The 20,165-nt window shown below is 34.3% G+C and overlaps 1 protein-coding gene across 2 annotated transcripts in view; it reads left to right on the top strand.

The window, feature by feature from the left end:
* The window catches only part of FIG4 (FIG4 phosphoinositide 5-phosphatase), a 118,281-nt gene that overhangs the window by 7,620 nt on the left and 90,496 nt on the right, over nt 1-20,165 (top strand). The window contains exons 2-6 of one of the 2 annotated variants that reach the window (XM_079149117.1): nt 3,741-3,839; nt 4,960-5,109; nt 6,130-6,253; nt 12,608-12,764; nt 18,542-18,592. In XM_079149117.1, coding sequence (XP_079005243.1) covers nt 5,020-5,109; nt 6,130-6,253; nt 12,608-12,764; nt 18,542-18,592 — 422 coding nt within the window. In that variant the 5' untranslated portion in view covers nt 3,741-3,839; nt 4,960-5,019. The remainder of the gene's footprint in view (nt 1-3,740; nt 3,840-4,959; nt 5,110-6,129; nt 6,254-12,607; nt 12,765-18,541; nt 18,593-20,165) is intronic. The other variant, XM_079149116.1, reaches the window with a different exon arrangement.

Genomic DNA, 20,165 nt, shown 5'->3' with positions numbered 1-20,165 from the left:
TGTATTCATTTCAAATGTTTCAGAAGAAGCTTTTATCAGAAGGGAGGAAAGGAAAAAAAATGTAAAAAATGTTAACAGTTGGTGAATCTAGGTGAGGGGCATATGGTCATTCATTGTACTGCTCTTGTACCTTGCTATAGGTTTGAATTATTTTTCAAAGTAAATTTGGAAAAATAAGCAATGGAGAAGAATTTAATGAAAAGATATTTCAGGGCAATTTTTAAGCCTCAAATGCTGAATTCCGTTTTGAAGCATACTGTTAAATGTAATAGACTCTAAGGTATACATAGTTACAGAGTTACTATATTCGATAGGGAGGAAATAAGACTGAGTAGAAACTAGACCTTTCTAGACTTTCGCTTAGAAAAATGGTGTGAAAATAGATTTCCAGTTCACCAGGGGGCAGTGCAGACAGTAATTCTGCTGTCCACAGCAGGCCCACCGAAAGCTGTGGTTTTCTTTCCAGGATAACTGAGTCCACATGAGGTCGCTATTCTCTGTGTAAAACATTTTTAGGGTTCTTAGCTCACGTAGATCATTTTAGAAGAGAGAATATGGGTATTATACTGCTTCCCATTTCTTTCTTCACACTCAAATCTGTTTCTGAATTCTGTGAATTTTAGCTTTTGACTGCTCTGATTCATGGAATCTTTGGAAGGATCTGGATATGGGAGGTGTAGTTCTACATTCCTACGTGTACTCCAGAGGCCAGTAAAATATTTGCCCACAAGCATATCAGGATTCATGTCTGCCTTTTTATTACAAGCTGCCAAATCATAATCTTATGCAGTTAATCTTTAAATTTCCTAGGATCTACAAAATACTAGGAATTTCATTTGGAGATTTTATCCCCCTTAAAACTGTGATGTGCCTCCATTTTGAGTGGTTGATTTAGAAAAGCCATCTTGCTTAAGATGGATTAATATAAATGTAGAAAATTACCCAACAAATTAAAAAATTACTCTGTGGTACTTGATTTTTTTTTTTTTCCTCTAACACTTACCCGGTGTCTATGGAGTCAGACTGTACTAGTAGACTAGGAATTAAAAACCACAGAGGTTATTAAAGAGTTAGCTCTAGGCTCTTGAGGTGCTTATAATTAGATGAGACAAGCTCCAAACAATTTAAACCAGGTCTTTGGAAGTAAGTATTAAATTCAGATATAAACAAAAGTGCATTGGGTGAGGGAGACAGATATATGAGTGAGGATTGTTACAGATGAAAATGGAGGCTATCACTTGTCCCATCATGGCCGAGTACACAGAGTCCTGCTTAGAGGTCATTCAAAACCAAACTCAGCATCAGGACAGCCCCAGCCTCTCTGTATAGCTTGCTCTGACCAACCCTAAATGAATTAAGTGCCCTTTCTGTATTTTCTTTGCATCCAGTTCACACCTTTATTTTAGCACGCTATTCATGGTGGCTAATTGCATGCTCATCACTCCCAAAGACCAAGACAAATGACCAACAAATTGGTGCATTCGCTCTCAATCCATTCTGTTCATGTACATGATTACCTCTCTTTAGGACACACACTCTTACTTTCTCTCTCTCTCTCTCTCTTACTCTTGCTCTCTCTCGCTCTCTTTGTCTTTTTCCTCAAGTATAATGGCGTAGACTCACTGACATTTTTAAAAGAAGAGAAAATGAACTAACACCTGTCGAGTGCCTTCTTGATGTTGAACACTGTGCTCACTGTGTGAGGTGCTTTGTAGCATTTTCTCAGTTATGTTCCTCTAACAGATGAGATGCAACAAGATTCTTCCTCTTGTAGGTTTTTGCCCTTGCTGTTTCCTTTCCTGGGACCTTTTTTTTTTTTTTTTTTTTTTCAAATCTTCAAGAAAATAATTCTCTTTTCTGCTTACAATTATGAATAGTTTACAAATTATTCTTCTGAATTTTATTAGGTTGGTTTCCCACTCCTCTCAGCAGTGGGTTAGGCCTAAGAACCAGGAATGAGCTGGGGCCTCACTGAGATACTTTGACCTCTTCCTTCTCTCTCTGTTTTCCTGCCCTTCTAGCTACTCCCCCAGGACATGGAATCTATTGCTGGATGTTCCAACTTAGTTTACTAATTATTATTATAATTACTTTATTTCAACCTCATTATAATTGGTATTGTCATCTGGACCCTTCCTCTTATTGAAGATGAAGCATTGAGTCTTTTGGTTAGCCTTCTTCTTGATACTGGGCTCACCTATCATCTGTTAACCTACAGTCTTACTCTTCATGATCTCTAAGTAGATCAGACCTTTATAAGCTGATATATAGTTATGGGTCTCTGAGCAACAGGGACAGGTTCTGAGAAATGCATAATTAGGTAATTTCATTGTTGCACAAACAGAGTGTGCTTACACAAACTAAGATAGCTATGATATCATTAGGTGATATAATCTTAAGGGACCACCATTATATACAAGCTCTGTGGTTGGCCAAAATGTTATGTGGCACATGACTACATACTTAATAATAATTAAAAAAACTCATTCGTTCCTGTAGATTTAGAGTTAAAACAGTATAACCAAATGTTCATATTCTGATATAGAGTAAAATCTTAAAATCTTACCCATTTTTGATGACTTAATTCTGTATTCTTCCATTTTTACATCCACAGTAACCTACATTAATCTTTCTTGTCCTGATTTCCTATGGTTTTACATTCTTAAGTTCGACCATTAATCTAGAAAATCATATTCGTTATTTTTATTACTTTGTGTGTGTATACCTCATATGAGCAATGAGATGGTAAGACACAAGTTGATTGTGGCAGTTGTCTTTTCAATCATTTTTTACAGTATTCAAAAATGTCACTTTTTAAAGGAAACATTTAAAGCAAAATATCTTTAAATAAGTTATTTTCATTAGTGAACTTTTACTAATCTTCCAAAATTAATTTAAAAATAATTCATCCATGAACTGGTGTTGTGGCCCAGAAGTAGTGTGTGTACTAAGCATGTGCGAGGCTATGGGTTTGATCCTCACCACCAGCACCACCACACACACACACACACACACACACACACAAAATAAAAAACAAAAACTCATCTCATTCAGTTTTTCTTAAAAACATTTTCATTAAATATATGATGATTATTTTTCCATGTTTTTGTTATTCATTTTATTCTCAGTATTTATTTCAGCAGTAGTGTTGTTGTGTTTAGGTATAAGGCTCCAAGGAAGTGTTTCAGGAAGGAAAGAATATTATTTCATGTAACTTATACCATTTGGGAAAAGTACAACTATTTTAATATTTTATAGGACTTTGAGGTGTATTTTTAAAGTTGCACTATTAAAGTCAATTTCATACTTCTTATAGAAAAATTTTAAAGATTTATTTGACCAACCATCAATATTCTAATAGCTATAATTGTCTAAGCTTCCTAATTATATAGTGAGCTTTCTAATTCTTATCAGAGTTGCTTCTTCCTGGCAAAGCTTAAACATCAGTCTCCAATCAGATTAATTTCTAATTTTATCATATAATTAAATTCATCTGACCTGGTTACTGGGCATATTTCAGACATAAGACTGATACTTATCTTGAAGCCACTAAGGATATTTCAGTTTTAAAATTGTCCTTTTGAAATCAATCTTTCTTTAAGCTGTCAGTTATACTTAGCAGAAATAGTCTTTAAAAAGTAACCTGACTTTATGAATGTATTTTCACAACCTGTGTGGTAATAAAATGTGTATAGGGCAAACTGCCTTAAAAAACTAATGACATTCCTTTTTATTTATAGAGATACTTTCTCGTTGGGAGCAATCATGCAGAAACAAAATACCGTGTCTTAAAAATTGACAGAACAGAACCGAAAGATTTGGTCATAATTGATGATAGGGTAAGTATCTTCCAAACCTGACTATAAACAGAAATTTTCCTATGTGTGTTGTTTAAAAGATATGAAATAGCCTTGTAACTTTTAATGATATGTATTTTTTTTATCATGTATCTAAAAGTTAAAATTTTCTTGTTTGATTAGATTTGAACCTCTAATCTGGTTTTTTGAAATTACTAATGTCAAAAATTATGCCAAAATTATAATTTGTCTCTCATTTTGATTCATTTTTGAAAGCACAATCTTCAGATAAGATAATGAATATATTTTCTTAAAGAGTTGACGTTTGAAGGTTCCACTGTAACTTAATATAGTGTCTGCTGAAGAGAGATTATCTATTGCTACGTTTGAGTATGATGTTACTGGAAGTCAGGGAAGACTTCTATCCCATAGACTTACTATTATATTACACTGTTAAAAATCACCTCTAGTCCCTGATTTTGCTTATGGAGGATCAGATCCTTCCCTACTCTTCCTGCCCTGCCCCACCTCTCTTCTCTCTTTTCCTCTTCTTTCTTTCTCCTTCTCTCTTTTTCTTTCTCTCTTCTCTCTCTCTCTTCCACCTCCCTTCCTTTTCCTCCCTCCCTCCTTTTGCTTTTACTTTGCTGGTTTATTTTTTGTACTCCCCCCAAACCCCCTTCCCTTATGGTGGGGGACTATATAGTATGAACTGACTGTGTTTATATGGCCAAGTCCCTCTCCATCCACCCACCTTTCCTTCCTCCCTTCCCTCCCTCCCTCCCTCCCTCCCTCCCTCCCTCCCTCCCTCCCTCCCTCCCTCCCTCCTTCCTTCCTTCCTTCCTTCCTTCCTTCCTTCCTTCCTTCCTTCCTTCCTTCCTTCCTTCTTTCCTTTTCTTCCTGTTGCTAAAAGCTCAGTCTCTGTCCCCAGTGCCAATCCAATAATGAGGAGTTTTGAGAACAAGGAAAGAGAAGGGTTATTGCTTTCCTAACAAAGGAGAAACACAGGGGACTCCTGTCTCAAAGGCTGTGATTCTGCCCATCAGCAGGAACAGGGATATTTTATAGAGGTGTCCCTCAATTGCTGATGATGTTCTCATTGGACATGAAGTCCTCTTGTCTCAGCCTGGGATTTTAAGACATTTGGCTCTCCTTCCTTCTTCAGACAATGGTGACACAACATGATATGTGACAGGGTTGGAGAATTGGACCATTTTTTTCCTGGATGGCTCTCAGATCTTCAGTAGGACACATCTATCCATCCCACAGTGTAGGATCTCTAAGGGATCTTCAAGGAAAATATGGAATAGGAGGAGTGAGATCCAGAGACTCTTCCCATGAGATCAAACCTCTCTTTCTTCTACTCTTTCCTTCTGGGAAATGAAAACTGAAAGTTTAAATAAATAATAACAAACAACAAAAACAGCAATTTGAAAAAAAAAAAATCACGCTAAGATCTCTTCTGATGACTTGCTATACACTGAAGATCTATTAAGCTACTCTTATCCAGATATGTTATCCAGAGTCAGAAATACAGAGGCTTAATTCATTTGGCACTAAAACATTTAACTGTTAGCCAAAAGTGAAATACAGTGTAGTTGTGTTGAATAGTTAATTTTAATTTTACAAATGAAAGAATTTAACTTACCCTTTGTGTTAAAGTTCTTATCTGTGAATGTTTCTCAATCCATGTGGAGTCTTGGCTTCGCAAGTATATTAGTAGTTGAAATTTAGGGTTTATTTTCATTAAACTCTTTATGATACTGTTTTCTGTGTTGTAATAATTTTGGATAAGTTCTTTATTATGCTACTACTCCTGAGAGTCCATTCCCCCCACCATCTGCTAGTGAGGTTTTATTAATATAATGTATGGTTCTCAGCTTTATTTGGTGGTGGGACTAATTAATTGGGGAATACTTTGAGAAGCTAACAGCTATAGGCCTTTTCATAAAAATGCACAATATTCCAACATTTTCATGTAGTTTTAAGGGATTTGCCTTCTTGTTGAATTATGTCTGTGAATCCCTTAAATCTCTGGACCTCTGGAACTCTGGATCAGAGTATATGATTTTAACATTTTTTAGTATAGCAATTTGATCCAATAATTTAATTTCATAATTAGCAATTAATTTAACATTAATTAGCAATAAATTTAGTACTAATTGCTAATGTTAAAGAACTCGTTGGCTTTAAAAATTGTAGCTTAGTCATACAGTACTGTGTAGTTGTTATGAAATAGCTAGCAATTCATTATGGCATCTTAATTTTCAGGGGTAAATACTAAATAATCTAAAGAGTAAGCATGACCTTACAGATTATATATGCTTATTTTTAGCATGTATATACTCAACAAGAAGTGCGGGAACTTCTTGGCCGCTTGGATCTAGGAAATAGAACAAAGATGGGACAGAAAGGATCCTCTGGGTTATTTAGAGCCGTCTCAGCTTTTGGTGTTGTTGGTAAGAAATGTGCCTTCCTCTGAATACCTTTTTTCCCCCACTACATAGACTACTTGAAGAGAGTTTTCAAGGCTCCATAGCTTTATACTCATAACCCATCATCTGGCTTTGCTTGTTTAAAACATCATTATCCATCCATCAGATATTAAATATCATTTGTATAGAATCTGATTATGTGCTTAGCACAGCTCAGTTTTATCCAGGAGACATATAAATATAGAAATGTTTTTGGGTCTGTCTGGCTCCTTGTGGAATAAAAAGTAAAAATTAGAAGGGACTATAAACTTCTGCTCTGCCATTCATCAGCTGGAATAGCAGATACATTAAACTAGCTTCAAAATTAACAGAAATTTCTCCTAAAGACAGGCTGCAGTAATGTAGTATTGTGGCCTCCTTCTTTAGATGACAACTGCTTTCTTACCAAGAAGCTTTCTTTATAATCACAGACCATCAGAAACTTTGTTGTTTGAAATTATATCAATAAGATAAAACATTCCACTGTAATCTGGATGATATAAGTCACTCTGATGCAGAGAAGTGGCTTTAATTTACAATTTAGGTGCAGACTTCAGACAAGGGGTTTCTAGACTTAATACTCTATGATATTGCTACCTCTGTTGTATTCAAGGAAACAGGACCCTGGATCTACTTCATAGTCCAGAGTAGGTATTAATCTCTGTAAATACAGGTTTGAGCCTCTTCATTTAAATTTGCTTTAATAATAAGCTTTGACCTTATGCAGTTCCTTCATTGTGGTGGATCAGAAAACCTGTTCTACTGTACTATGGATTTGTGTCTGATTGGGCTAGCATATATGATAAAAATGAATGCACATGAATCAATTCCAAGATTATAATTATAATTAAAAACCAAGCTGTATAAGTTAAATTGTATTGCAGATTTCATAAGAAGTAGATCGCTTGGATCTGGAATGGCCAGGAAAGATTTTTCTGGCGTGGATGAGACTCAAGCTGAACCCGGAGGGTGGAATAAGATATGGATAGATATAGGGAGGCAAGAAGGGATTCTTGTAGGAGTGACAGCATAAGTGCAGAAATGAAGATGCCTATGGGAGCTATGATGTTGGGGAGTAGTCAGGTGAGACCAGATTATTCGGGGCCATGTGAAATGATTAGAATGGTTATTTTCCATTCTAAAGCTAAAATGTTTTCTCTACTAACTTTTAGCATTTTTAATTTGTGGACATTCTCATTGGAATATTTTGAACTGTTACCATGTTAAACTATTGTACTATCTATAGGAATCTAGAGCAGTGCTTCTCAGCTCTTTGTAGTAAAGGACCAGCTTAGGCTTTATAGAATATATGAGAAATGGGTGTAAATTTGTTTGAAAAAATAGTTATGCTCAATAGAAGATTCTTGGTTGACAGTTTTTCTTTCAGTGCTTTGGATGTGGCATCATCCTACCTTCTGGTCTCCATTGTTTCTGATGACAAGTCAGTTGTATATGCCTTATTTGACTTGTCCTGATAGTGAACTGAGGCAAGGGCCACTGCGACCCAGAATTCTTGACTAGTCATGTCAGGATAGAGTAGCCACCCTGCAAGTAGGAACTGGGTAGAAGAAAGGACCACAACCTCAGCTATACTTGCCTATAGTGGAGCTTCTGCCAGGGATGAGAAGTGCTGGTGGCCTGTCCCTCTTGAGCAGTAACTGTGGTCTAGGCTGGGAATTGGGGAGAGAGGAATGAACCCTGTCCTCTTAGCTGTGCCTGCCTGAAGTGTATCACCTGTTATTGGGAGGGGGTGTATAAGCAGACCGTGATTCAAATGCCACAGACTTGCTGTTCTTACCAAGACTTAGTAGATTTTCTTGAATAAGTATTTCTCCGTTTGCTTTATACCCTTAGGACAATTTCTGGAAACTTTCTGTGTTTACTTTGTTTTAATAATTTTCACCAGTTATATTTGCTTTCCTGGGGAAAGAGTTTGCTGAGCTCCTTACAGAGCTATGTCAGAAGTGAAGCTTTCCTCCCCACTCCACCAAGAAAGTTAGTTTTAACTCCAAAAGCAATGTATTGGGAGCCATTTTTTTTTAAACAAACTACTGTGCTGAGAATTAAATGCTACCAAACATTAATGCATATGAATCTGTCTTTAATCACTGATATAGAACATAATGCATTTTAATGATTTGACATAAAATGTAACTTTATTTTTCAACTCTCTAATACAGGTTGAATATCCCCATGCCAAAAATCCAAAATCCAAAATGCTCCAAAATCTGAAACTTTTTTGAGAGCTAACAGAACACTCAAGTGGAAAATCCCACACTGTAAAATTTCATTTTATGCACAAAATTATTAAAAATATTATCCAAATTGGAAATTTGGATAATTTATTTTCCAACTATGTGTAAGGCATGGTGAAATGAATAAATAAATGAATATATAAATATACAAATATTTATATTCATATAAATATAAATTTATATATAAATATAAAAATTATACATTTATATTTATAATTTTAAGTATAACATACATAATATGTAACATAAATATATAATATAAATATATGTTATACAATATGTAAATTCATTTATATAAATGTATAAATGTCTAGACTGTTTAGACTATGTCCCATTTTCAAGATACCTTAAAATGCAGATTTTCCAAAATCTAAAAAAAATCCAAAATCTGAAGCGTTTTGAATAAGGAATACTCACTTGTTTTTATAAAAAGCTTAACTATTCTACATTATATATAATTATAATGCACCAATAAGATATAGAAAAAAATACAAATTGCTGTGTAACTGAAAATTTAAAGAAGCTTAACTATTACTAGAGGAAATGATTTTATGACTCCTTGTACTCCATAAATACTCAGGAGTCAGGTTGGTAGAGAAAGGTTTATTCAAAATCAGTTTTAAGGAACACGGAGAAAAGCTTTTTGTCTTAAATCTCCATTTTGGGGGGATTCAAGGGCGTGGGAAGCTTTTAGAAGAGAAGGCAGAGTGGGACAAAAGGCAGGAAATATATATACACAGATTTCGTTATCCAGAGATCATGTCAGTCTTAATTTCCTTAGCATCTGTCCTCAGCGTGAGGAATTTTTATTTATTTTTATTCTTAGTACAAGGAAGTACAGAAACCAGGTTACTGGGAAGTTACCCTTAATTTCAGAGGGAGTCTGTTTTATAACTATCAGAAATGATATCTGTAGATTTCATGAAGGATATGTAATTTAATGGACTCATTGTTTTTCTACCCAACCTCTTCACTTTTCTGGGAATTGGCACTACCTCCTCCTGCCCAATCTAAGTAACCTATTCTTATAAAAATGGCTTACAGTGCATCATGACCCTGTTCACTGGCCACAGTTCATTTTGGTCCAGGGCTAAGCACCCTACCCAAATTAGGTCAACCCTAGTCCTTTCCTAGGAGTTCTGGAATTGAACTTTGTAAAAGAGTTAGTTTCTTCCTAGTGAAACTTTTGGTTGAAAAGCTTGTCAGCAGCTGTTTTTCCCACCATATGATTTAGAGAAGTAGAGGAGTCTGGTCTGTGGAGAGAGAGAGGAATGGAATAGTTGTTCAGAGGCACATCTTGACTCTCTTCTGTCACTCAGTTGCAGTTTGCCCATGTGTGTCATGAATCACTTCAATATCTTTAACATAAATTCCTTTTTAAATTTGAGTTGGCTCAAGTTGAGTTTTGCCACTCATTTTCAAGAGTCCATGAAGTCCCAAAATATGTTTCTAAAAACATTTATCCATTGGTAATTATTTTTTTAAAGGAAGGGAAGGAAGTTCCTTGATCAGAAGAATCCAGAAAGGTACCTCACAGTATACATTAGCACAGTACTGGAAAGTTCTGAGAATTTATGTGGGTTTTTTTTGTTTGTTTGTCTATCTTGAGTTTTTTTGCCCAGTATTTCCCAAATTTATTTGCTCACATCTGCTATTGTTCCTCTGGAAGAATATTTCCTGGAGAACACATTAGAGGAAATGCTCCTATAGATACTTATATTGTATCTTCAAATGAAACTAGACCCCCATTCATCTGTGTGCTTTGTCTGCATTCTTTTAGTGTGTAGAGAATGACACTTAGCAAATTGGCTTTGACATATGAAACAGTCCTAGAAAATGTATTCTTGATACTGCTGAAGAATTCTCCTAAGGTTGTTATTTCCTTTATCACTTTTTAATGAGGACTCTCTAGAATTATCTCCCAGTTCTCAGAACTAGGATAGCTTCTTCAGGAAACTGATTTGGTTTTTATCCTCAGTCACTGTGTATGGTGTAATTTTACATGTGTTCCTCTATATTATCTAACAGATAATATAGAGGCAAATGTGAATAATACATAGGACCTTAAGATATATTCTGATGTATTACTTTTATTCTTGGCTTCAACTTATTATTTTTTATTTACTATAATTTCCTCCTTAATACTTATTAATCTTGTGAGTATGTGTGTATAAGTAAAATTGAGGCAGAACCCATATAAAATGTGCCATCTTAATCACTTTTAAGTTTACAGTTGAGCAATGGTAATGAGGCAGAAAAGTAGACAGCCCTTGGGTAGATAGGATAAGAACCTCAGAGAAGAGAAGGAGGGAATGAGATCATGCCATCCTAGAAGGAGACATCAGGCCTAGAGAACGTCTTGTTGCTGCCCCTGACAGTTTCAACCACAATGGCTCCTCCTTAGCTAGAACATCCTGTCATTGCTCCTGAGCTTTGACCACAATGGCTCTTCCATGGTTACCCTTACCCCTATCCCTAACAACAGCCAAACACAAAATCTACCCCTACTCCAAGTACTTCCTTTTGTGCCAACAAACCCTCATCCCCACTCTTGTGCTAACAAAGGCCCAGAAGTCACTTTTCTTCAGATTCATCGAAGAAGACAAAATAGAGTTGATTGGACCCTTTCAGAACCCTATACCCCACCACTCACCTATAGGGACAGACCAAGCCCATAAAAACCCCTAGACAACAGGCACCTATTGACATCCTTCTCTTGGGATCCCTCCATCTTTGGGAGCTCTGCTTTCTTTCTATTACTCCAGTAAATCCTATTGCTTTGCTCTCACCCTTAGGTTCATGGATTTCATTCTTTGAATTTGTAAGACAGAGAACCCACTTGTCCATGCCTGGTATCGCAGTAGTAATATTGGGCACTTCTGATCCAGTGACAATAGTAATGAAACTGGGCCAAAGAGCATGAGAACATAGGCAAAGCCTTAATTGGGGGTGGTTTACCTCAAGGAGAGGAGAGACAACACTGAAAAAAGAGAGACTAGGCTGTTCCCCAAATAAGGAGACAAGTCTATTATCAGGTTACTCAGTTCTGGTTTTACAGGTAGCTCCTGGAGAAGTTTTTATCACATGAAGGGCCAATCTCCATTTGTCCTCTAAGATGATTATCTACCAGATGTGTTATCCTGACAGGGGGACAGTTTGGTTCTCATGAGGTGACTACTCCTGCTTGGGGGTGCCGGGAGCAGTCTCATCGTTTTTTTGGTACAGGGATCATTGAACCTGGGGTGCTTTACCACTGAGTCATATCTCAACCTTTTTTTTTCCTCAGCTATTTTAAATATTTTATTTAGAGACAAGGTCTCACTGAGTTGCTTAGGGCCTTGCTAACTTGCTGAGGCTGGCTTTGAATTCATAATCCTCCTGCCTCAGCCTCCTGAGCCTCTGGAATTACAGGCATGCACCAACGTGCTTGGCCAACAGTCTCATATTAAGGTTATCTGCCTGGAAGGTGCAGGGCAATGACTAAAAAAAACTGTAAAGTTGGCAATTGAATGTTGCTGCAAATCTCAAAAATACCTTAGTTACTCTTATCTTGGTGTCCTCAATCTTAAAGGGGAACAAGATAGGTAAGGTAAATTTAGAGTTAATAAAACTTATATCATTAGTTTTTAGATAGACATTCTGTGAGTAACATCCCTATATGCAGAAGGCCTTGGAATGCATCTGTCTTTTGTCCCTGCGGTGGTCCTTAACCATCTAGTAGCTCTATGTACCTTATTGTGCAACACATCTCTAGAACTTTTCATTTATGCAGAATTGAAAGTCTATATCCATTGAATGACTCCCCTTAATCTTGTGTACAGTTTTGCTTAAGGCACCTCAGTCCTGTTTGAATGAGATTAAAGGAATTAATGAATTAAGTAAAATTATTTACATTAATATTTTTAAGTGAGATAAATGACTGTAAGGATATTTCTAGATAATAATTCTGAGACAACCAAAATTTTTTATGACTGTAAATGAGATAGGAAATGTGTCAAAAGTCTTTGACCTCTTAAATATGTATCTAAAAACCTTACTATATTTACAAGACATTATATTTATTTTTTCTTTTTTTGTTGCACAGGTTTTGTCAGGTTTTTAGAAGGCTATTATATTGTGTTGATAACTAAAAGGAGGAAGATGGCAGATATCGGTGGTCATGCAATATATAAGATCGAAGATACAAATATGATCTATATACCCAATGATTCTGTACGGATTACTCACCCTGATGAAGCTAGGTATGTACTAGTGGTAGCAACTTATTTTTTATTATGTGGCAGGACAATTAGAAAACATAATAGAAACAAAGGATTATAAATGTTATATATAAAGGTCAAATTTTGGCTTACAACTCTTGTTCCAGGCTATGAAGGCTTCATTATAACAATTGATTCAGATAAGGACCAACAATGATTATTATTTACAAAGAGGAAAAGTAAGTTTTATAATTAAAAAATGGCAGAGGTACTTAACCAAATGATCAAACTTAGCTTCACCTATAATGAGATAAAAATGTCATTATTTGCCACGTAATGTGAAGCAGTGGGAAAGATTACCTTCGGGTTTTTTTTTTTTTTTTTTTTTTTTAATTTGCTGAAAATATTTCACTTGACTGTAAGCATGATGAAATAAGACAAATTCATATTGTATGAATTTTTTCAAGACAACTGGCCTAGACTCTGAAAATATTAAAGTCATCAAAGACAGAAAAAAAATGAAACATAGGACTAACTGTTGAGATTTTAGAACAGAAATGACAGATGCAGCACGTGAATTTCAGTTAGATCCTTGACTGAAATGTACATGTTCATGCACACACATACGTAAGGACAGATTTTGGAACATTTCTGATTTCAGATTTTCACATTAGTGTTATGCAATCAAATGGTTTAGAAAAATACATTGTGCTTGTTTATTTAAAGAGAGAGACTATGTGTTAAAGACAGGGTTTTAACAGTGAAATCAGAAAAAGGGCTGGTGTTCATTGTACTATGTTCTCTCCAATTTTTTTTGTAGATTTGATGTCTTTTGTGAAGTTTTGGGAAGAATTATTGGAGCCTTGGGAATGTAGAGAAAAGCTACATAGATATATTTACATATTTAAAATTACAAAGTTTCAATTCATTTAGTATTATAAGGGTTAAAATGAAACAAAAGTGTATTTATATTTTAGTATAGTAACAGTTTAGATTTGTTGTGCTGTGTACTTTGATAGTATTGTTTTGATATATAAACTAAAATTTAAGGTGGTGTGACTCTTTTGCTTGAGATCATTAGATTAAGGTTTTCTGAATTCTTGTAATGTTTTTGGTTATGATTTGAAGATGGTGTTTGTTAAAAAATAATTTTTTGCAGATGAGGATAAGTACAGTTTCATGGATAAAGTAGATCTTTGTCTTGCACTAACTGAAAAATTTTATCACATATACCTTACAGACTGGAATAGTTTATTAATTAAAAGTGAATTAAATAGACCAATGCATATGAATAAGAGATGGAAAAGAGTTGAAGAGGTTTATTTAATTAATAAACCACATCTTTATGATTCTTTAGCCAAATTGTTTTGTTCTATGTAGAAATTTTACTATCTTTAAAGAGGAAAATTATCCTAGGATTAATAATAAGTAGTACATTATCCAGAATGAAACAGTTATATTAATACCTCATCATAAATAGAACAAAGTAATATTATTTGATAGGAAAATGTTTAATATACTTACAAAACTATATAATCCAATAATGCATTTATGTAAAAATATTTGGTAAAATATTAGTAAATATTTACCACTTTAAATTGTTAGGAAAAATTATGATCATTTTAATATTTACAGAAAATATATTTGACATATTCAGTCTCCATTTATGATCAAATAACAGAATGAATCAAACAACATTACCCTGTGTAAATTTATGATTACACAAATGGTATGCCTTGACTCCATGTACAGAGAAACAACATGTATCCCATTTGTTTACAATAAAAAAAGTCTTAGCAAACTATGAATTTAATCAAACTTGATAAATGATAATTATTAAAAACTTATATCCAAAAGTATTTTTAAGAGTAAAACTTTAAAAGTATTGCCTTTAATTAACATAAGGAACAAGGAGATAACTGCCATCACAACTAATATTCAATATTGTGTTTAAGGCCCTAGCCAATTCAATAAGACTAGAAAAATAAGGTATAAAACTTAAAAAGGAGATATTGTCATTATGTAGACAGCATGATTTTTTACTTGAAAAAAATATAAGAATATCTCCAAACTCTCAGAACTAATGAAAGAGTTCAGCAAGGTGACTGAAGAAAACTATCAGCATGTGAGAACCAGTAGTGTTTCTACACACAGGCATTGACCAACTAGGAAATTTAATAATGACCCCAATCCCAACAGCCTCCAAACCCATAAGAAACCTGGAAAGAATCATAATAAAAGGTACAAAACCTTACAGAGAAATTTAAATCGTTACTAAAAGATATTTAAAATTCCTAAATAATTGGAAAGATGTCCCTTTGTTCATGGATGAGAAGACTCAATATCATAAAGATTAGTTTTCTCCAAAATTAATTCATAAATTTAATGTAATTCTAATCAAATTTGAAGAGGATTTTAAAAAATTTAAAAATGACAAAATTATTTTAAAATTCATATAGAAAAGTAAACATCTAAGCATAGTTTAGATAATAATTCTAAAAGAGAAAAATGAAGGGATAAATCTAACTAGATAGCAAAACTTACAGTAATAAAGATAATCAGTAAGTATAATTAAGATGATCAGATATTAGTATGCTTGGTATTGGTAAAGGAATGGACAATGATTGATGAGCAGAGTTGAGAAAGTTCAGGAAAAGATTTGCTTTATGGGAAAATGGCACAAGGTAAGAGTGAACACAACAAATCATTGGGGAAAAGGTAGGCTGAATAGTGCTGGTTTTCCATTTGGACAAAAATAAAATTAGACTCTAACCTCTGACAGTACTCAAGAGGCAATTTCAGAAGTTCAAAGATAATTTTAAGGAAAAAAAGTATTTTTTTTTAAGGAAAAAAAATAGGTATTTTAATTTTAAGGAAAAAAAGTATCCTGACATGGAAGAGTTTCACAAATAAAATACAAAAAACACAAAGCATAAAGAAAACAATGATATATTTGATGCTTTCAATATTTAAAAATATTACAATTCAGACAGATTTTGGGAGATAAGCTAAAGCCTGAGAGTAGACATTTACAACATATAATAAAGATCAGTATGTAGAATATCTGAAGAATTTTTCCACATCAATGAGAAGAAGATAACAACCTAACAGAAATGATTAAATGTTAGGAAGAGACAGCTAACAGAAGAGATGCTGAACCTTGCTAGTAATTTGGGAACTGTAAATTTAAAAAGGTACCATTTCATTCTCACTAGTTTGGGAATAATTAAAATATCTACTGTTGTCAAATGGTAGCAGAGACATGGGAAATGAATTTATGCTATGAGTGATAATACTGTGAATATCATCAAGTTATATAGTGCAATCATTCAATGCCTGCATTTGCTCTTTCATCTCATCATTCAGTGCCTGCATTTGCTCTTTCATCTCATCGTTTGATTCCCTGATCATTTTAATTATGTACATTCTGAACTCCTTTTCTGTCATTTCATCTGCCATGCTGTCATTGGGATTTATCAATGTAACATCTAGATTTGTTTGTGGCATTTTCTTTCCTTGTTTTCTCATATTGTTCAGGTATCAGTGGACCGCTGAGATACTGCAGATTTCCTCTATTGACTTACAATGTCCTTGAAGATTTCTATATATATCCCCTCTTAGCCTTCAGTAGGCTGAAGTCTTGGAGGAAGTTGATAATGCGGTGCTCCACAAGGAAGCTGCCTCTCTAGGAGTGGTGGCCTTCAGGTGGGGTATATTCCCTGCTAGTGGGCAGAGGTGCCTCCACTTGTTGACCAATGGTCATCCAAAGGGGAACTAGGCTGCGGACTGAGGCAAGGCCTGTTTGGGCCTGTGTCTCTGGTTTTACCGTCCTTGTGGGGAAACCTCACCCGGCAGGGAAGATTCACCCGGTGGGGAGGTCTCGCTGGTCAGTTCCCCTCCTAGAGGTTCCCCTCAATTTACAGCTACTGCCTGGGCTGGGCTTCCTTCCTCTGCAAAGTTCCCATGGGCCCCATCAAGTTATATAGTGATATTAATTTGACCCCTTAGGAAGACAGTTTGATATATTCTAATAAAACTGAAAATAAGCATGTATATGCCAGTAGTTCTGCTTCTATACATGTGCCCTAGAGAAACTCTCATACATGTGTATAGAAAAATGGGGATGTTCTTGGCAGCATTTTATCTTATAGTGGGAAACTAGAAAGAACCTAATAGTCTATCAGCCAAAGAATAGGTAAATAAAATGTGACATGTATTATATGATGAAATAGCAAACGTCAGTTAAAGTGAACATATTAAATCCTTAGCTTTTAACAGTTACTCTTCAAAAAAATGGGTGAAAAAAAAGGTTTCAGAACAATATACAAAGTTTGAAATGATTTGGGCAAATACATTCAACACAGTATAATGCTACATGTCATTTTTAAAATTCAAAAATTTTTAAAAAAATTTTTAAAAATTTTTTTAGTTATACATGACAGGAGAATGTTTTGACATATCATGTGTACATGGAGTATAACTTCTCATTCTTGTGGTTGTACGTGATGTGGAATTACTCTGGTCGTGTATTCATATATGCACAGAGCAAACTTGTCCAATTCATTCTATTCTTTTTCCCATTCTCATCTCCCTGCTTTCCCCCATTCCACCCTGTCCATTCTGGTGAACCTCCACTCTTCCCTTCCCACGACCTATTGTGTATGAGTCAGCATCTGCATATCAGAGAAAACATTCAGCCTTCAGTTTTTTGGGATCAGCTTATTTCACTTAGCATGATAGCCTCCAGTTCCATCCATTTATGGGTAAATGCTATAATTTAATTCTTCTTTATGGCTGAGTAATATTACATTGTGTATACATACCACATTTTCTTTATTCATCTATTGAAGGGCACCTAGGTTGGTTCCATAGCTTAGTGAATTGAGCTGCTATGAACATTGAGCTACATGTCACTTTAAAGATGCCTGTGATGTGGTAAAAATAAAGGCACATCAGGACAAAAGGGTCCATTCATGTCAGTAACAGGAAAGTGGTAACTTCTAGAGAAAGAGACTAGGACTAGATGACTAAAGGGGCATTCAAATTTTTAAATTATATTCTAATTATTTTGTCTTTAAAAAGTTGAAGTGAATATGAAAACATGTGAATATTCATTTCTCTTGAGTAGTAGGCATGTGAATATTGTATATATATATATATATATATATATATATATATATATTTTTTTTTTTTTTTTTTTCAGTTTAAAAACTTTCCAACTTAGCCAGGCATAGTGGCACATACCTGTAATTCCAGCGATTGGAGGGAGGCTGTGGCAGGATGATCATAAGTTCAAGGTCAGCTTCAGGATTTAATGAGATCCTGTCTCAAAAAAAAAAAAAAAAAAAAAAAAAAAGCGTTGGGGCTATAGTTTAGTGGAGTGGTAAGGCTCTCCTGGGTTCAGTCCCCAGTACCAACAAACAAAACAAAAAACTTCCCAATTTAAAATTATGATGATGCACATTGTTTGTTTTTGTTACTCTCTTCTCTCCTTCCTCAAAATATTTACAGACCATAATGTAAAAGTGAAAACAGTTATTTACTGCTGTCCTGCTTTCTGTCTAAAGGTCCCACATTTAGGTGTACGATTTTGCCTCTAGCTGGCATAATCAGTGGCAGGGAACAAACTATGAAGTTAAGGGTCTCTGAGGTATGATCAGCAGACTTAGAACTGCTTCTGATGAAATCTCTATTCTAGGGATTGCTTGAATTATTCAGTTTGATGAGTGTTTTGCTTTTATAAATACATGTAAACATATGTTAAACTGTGAAAAATAATAGTATTGTATGAATGTAATATACTTTGATTTTTTTTTAAGGTATCTACGAATATTTCAAAATGTGGACCTATCTAGCAATTTTTACTTTAGGTAAGTTGGAACTTAGTTTTGTCTCTACTAATCAGTTATATTTTTCACATTATTTTTCAGGGGGTAAAAATAAAATGAGAGCACACAGTAATACTTCCTTTATTATTTTTTTAAAATAACCAAATTATTTTATTTCAAAGCATTAAAATATAATTATTATTATATTATAATATAATATAAAGTATTCCTTTTAAAAATCTGATATTTGAAAATTCATATTGGGGAGTGATATTGGCCAAATTATATTGTTATACTGTGTGCGTGTACAAATATGTAACAATGAATTCCACTATTATGTGCAACTGTAATGCACCAATAAAATGTGAAAAAAAAGAAAATTCAAATAGATAAGCTAAAGGGTATTCTCACTATAAAATTTTTTTTTGTTTTAGATAGGACTTGATGTGTTTTAAAGAAATATCCTTGTTTTGTAATTTTAAAGTAGCAAAATGAACTCTGCATTCAGCCTCTAGTAGGAGTTTTAACGGTGTCACAGTTCAATTTTCAGTGAATAATCTGGCAAAATTAGGTACAAATAAATTAAAAATAGGACACACTATTGTGCTACCAATATACTGCTGGTGCCATTGTAGATTAATAGTTTTCCTGAAGAGGAATGAAGTACATATGAAGAAGCCTCCTAAGAAAAATGTATCAGGAGGTGAAATACGATCCCCATTAGTGAAGAGACATTTATGGACACATATTTATGGTAGCCTAACAAGCAAACCAACCAATCCAGGGACAGTCTAAATATCAATAATCAAAGAACAAGCAAGTAGATTACTATAGAGCCTTATGATAAAGTGTTACTCTACCACTGATGTGACCAATACATGGGCCTGGTAGAAATAGCTATTGTGATAGAGGAAGATTCTGTCTGCTATAATATCCAAACTAAAAAGTAGAACACAAAATAGCATGCACTAATAACCTGAGTCATGAGAACTGAAAGAGGTCCTAGCACATTTGTGGCTATTGGTATTATATACTGACAGGGTAATTTGTTTTTTTAAAAAAAAATTATTTTTAATTAATAGAGTTAATCACTTCTCTGTGAAATAAAAGCATGTCCACTATGTACACTATATGATGTCTTTATTAATATAAAACTGAAATTTGTTTTAATAATCACAGAGTGAAGGGCTCCTAATAAAATCATTTTCACTTCCATAAATATTTGTTTTGTTTTGTTTTCTGATGTTCAGGGATAGAATCCAGGGCTTCACATGTGCAAGGCAAGTGTTCTGCCACTGAGTTTACCTCCATCCCCCCAAATGTTTATTTAATGTATATTTACCTTGTATTTGTCTCCATCATCTTCTTTTCAGTCTTTATTATGTTTATAATGTCTGAATTATTACTGAAGTTCAGTGGTACTGTTAAAAATGATCTTCTGCTTCATATTTCTCAGTTATCAAGTCATTCCAAAAGTAAAAATAATGTAATTAAAGTTTTTGTGCCTCATCAGTAGTCCTTTAAGAAAGGTATACTTCATCCTTATGACTCACCTAGAATAAAGCAATTGTTTTAAATAGGAAGAACTGATTGTTAAAAGTCAGAAACCAACTTC

This window comes from Sciurus vulgaris, assembly GCF_902686455.1.
Source record: "Sciurus vulgaris genome assembly, chromosome: 7".
Classification (NCBI taxonomy): Eukaryota; Metazoa; Chordata; class Mammalia; order Rodentia; family Sciuridae; genus Sciurus; species Sciurus vulgaris.
This window is presented reverse-complemented; position numbering and strand designations above follow the sequence as displayed.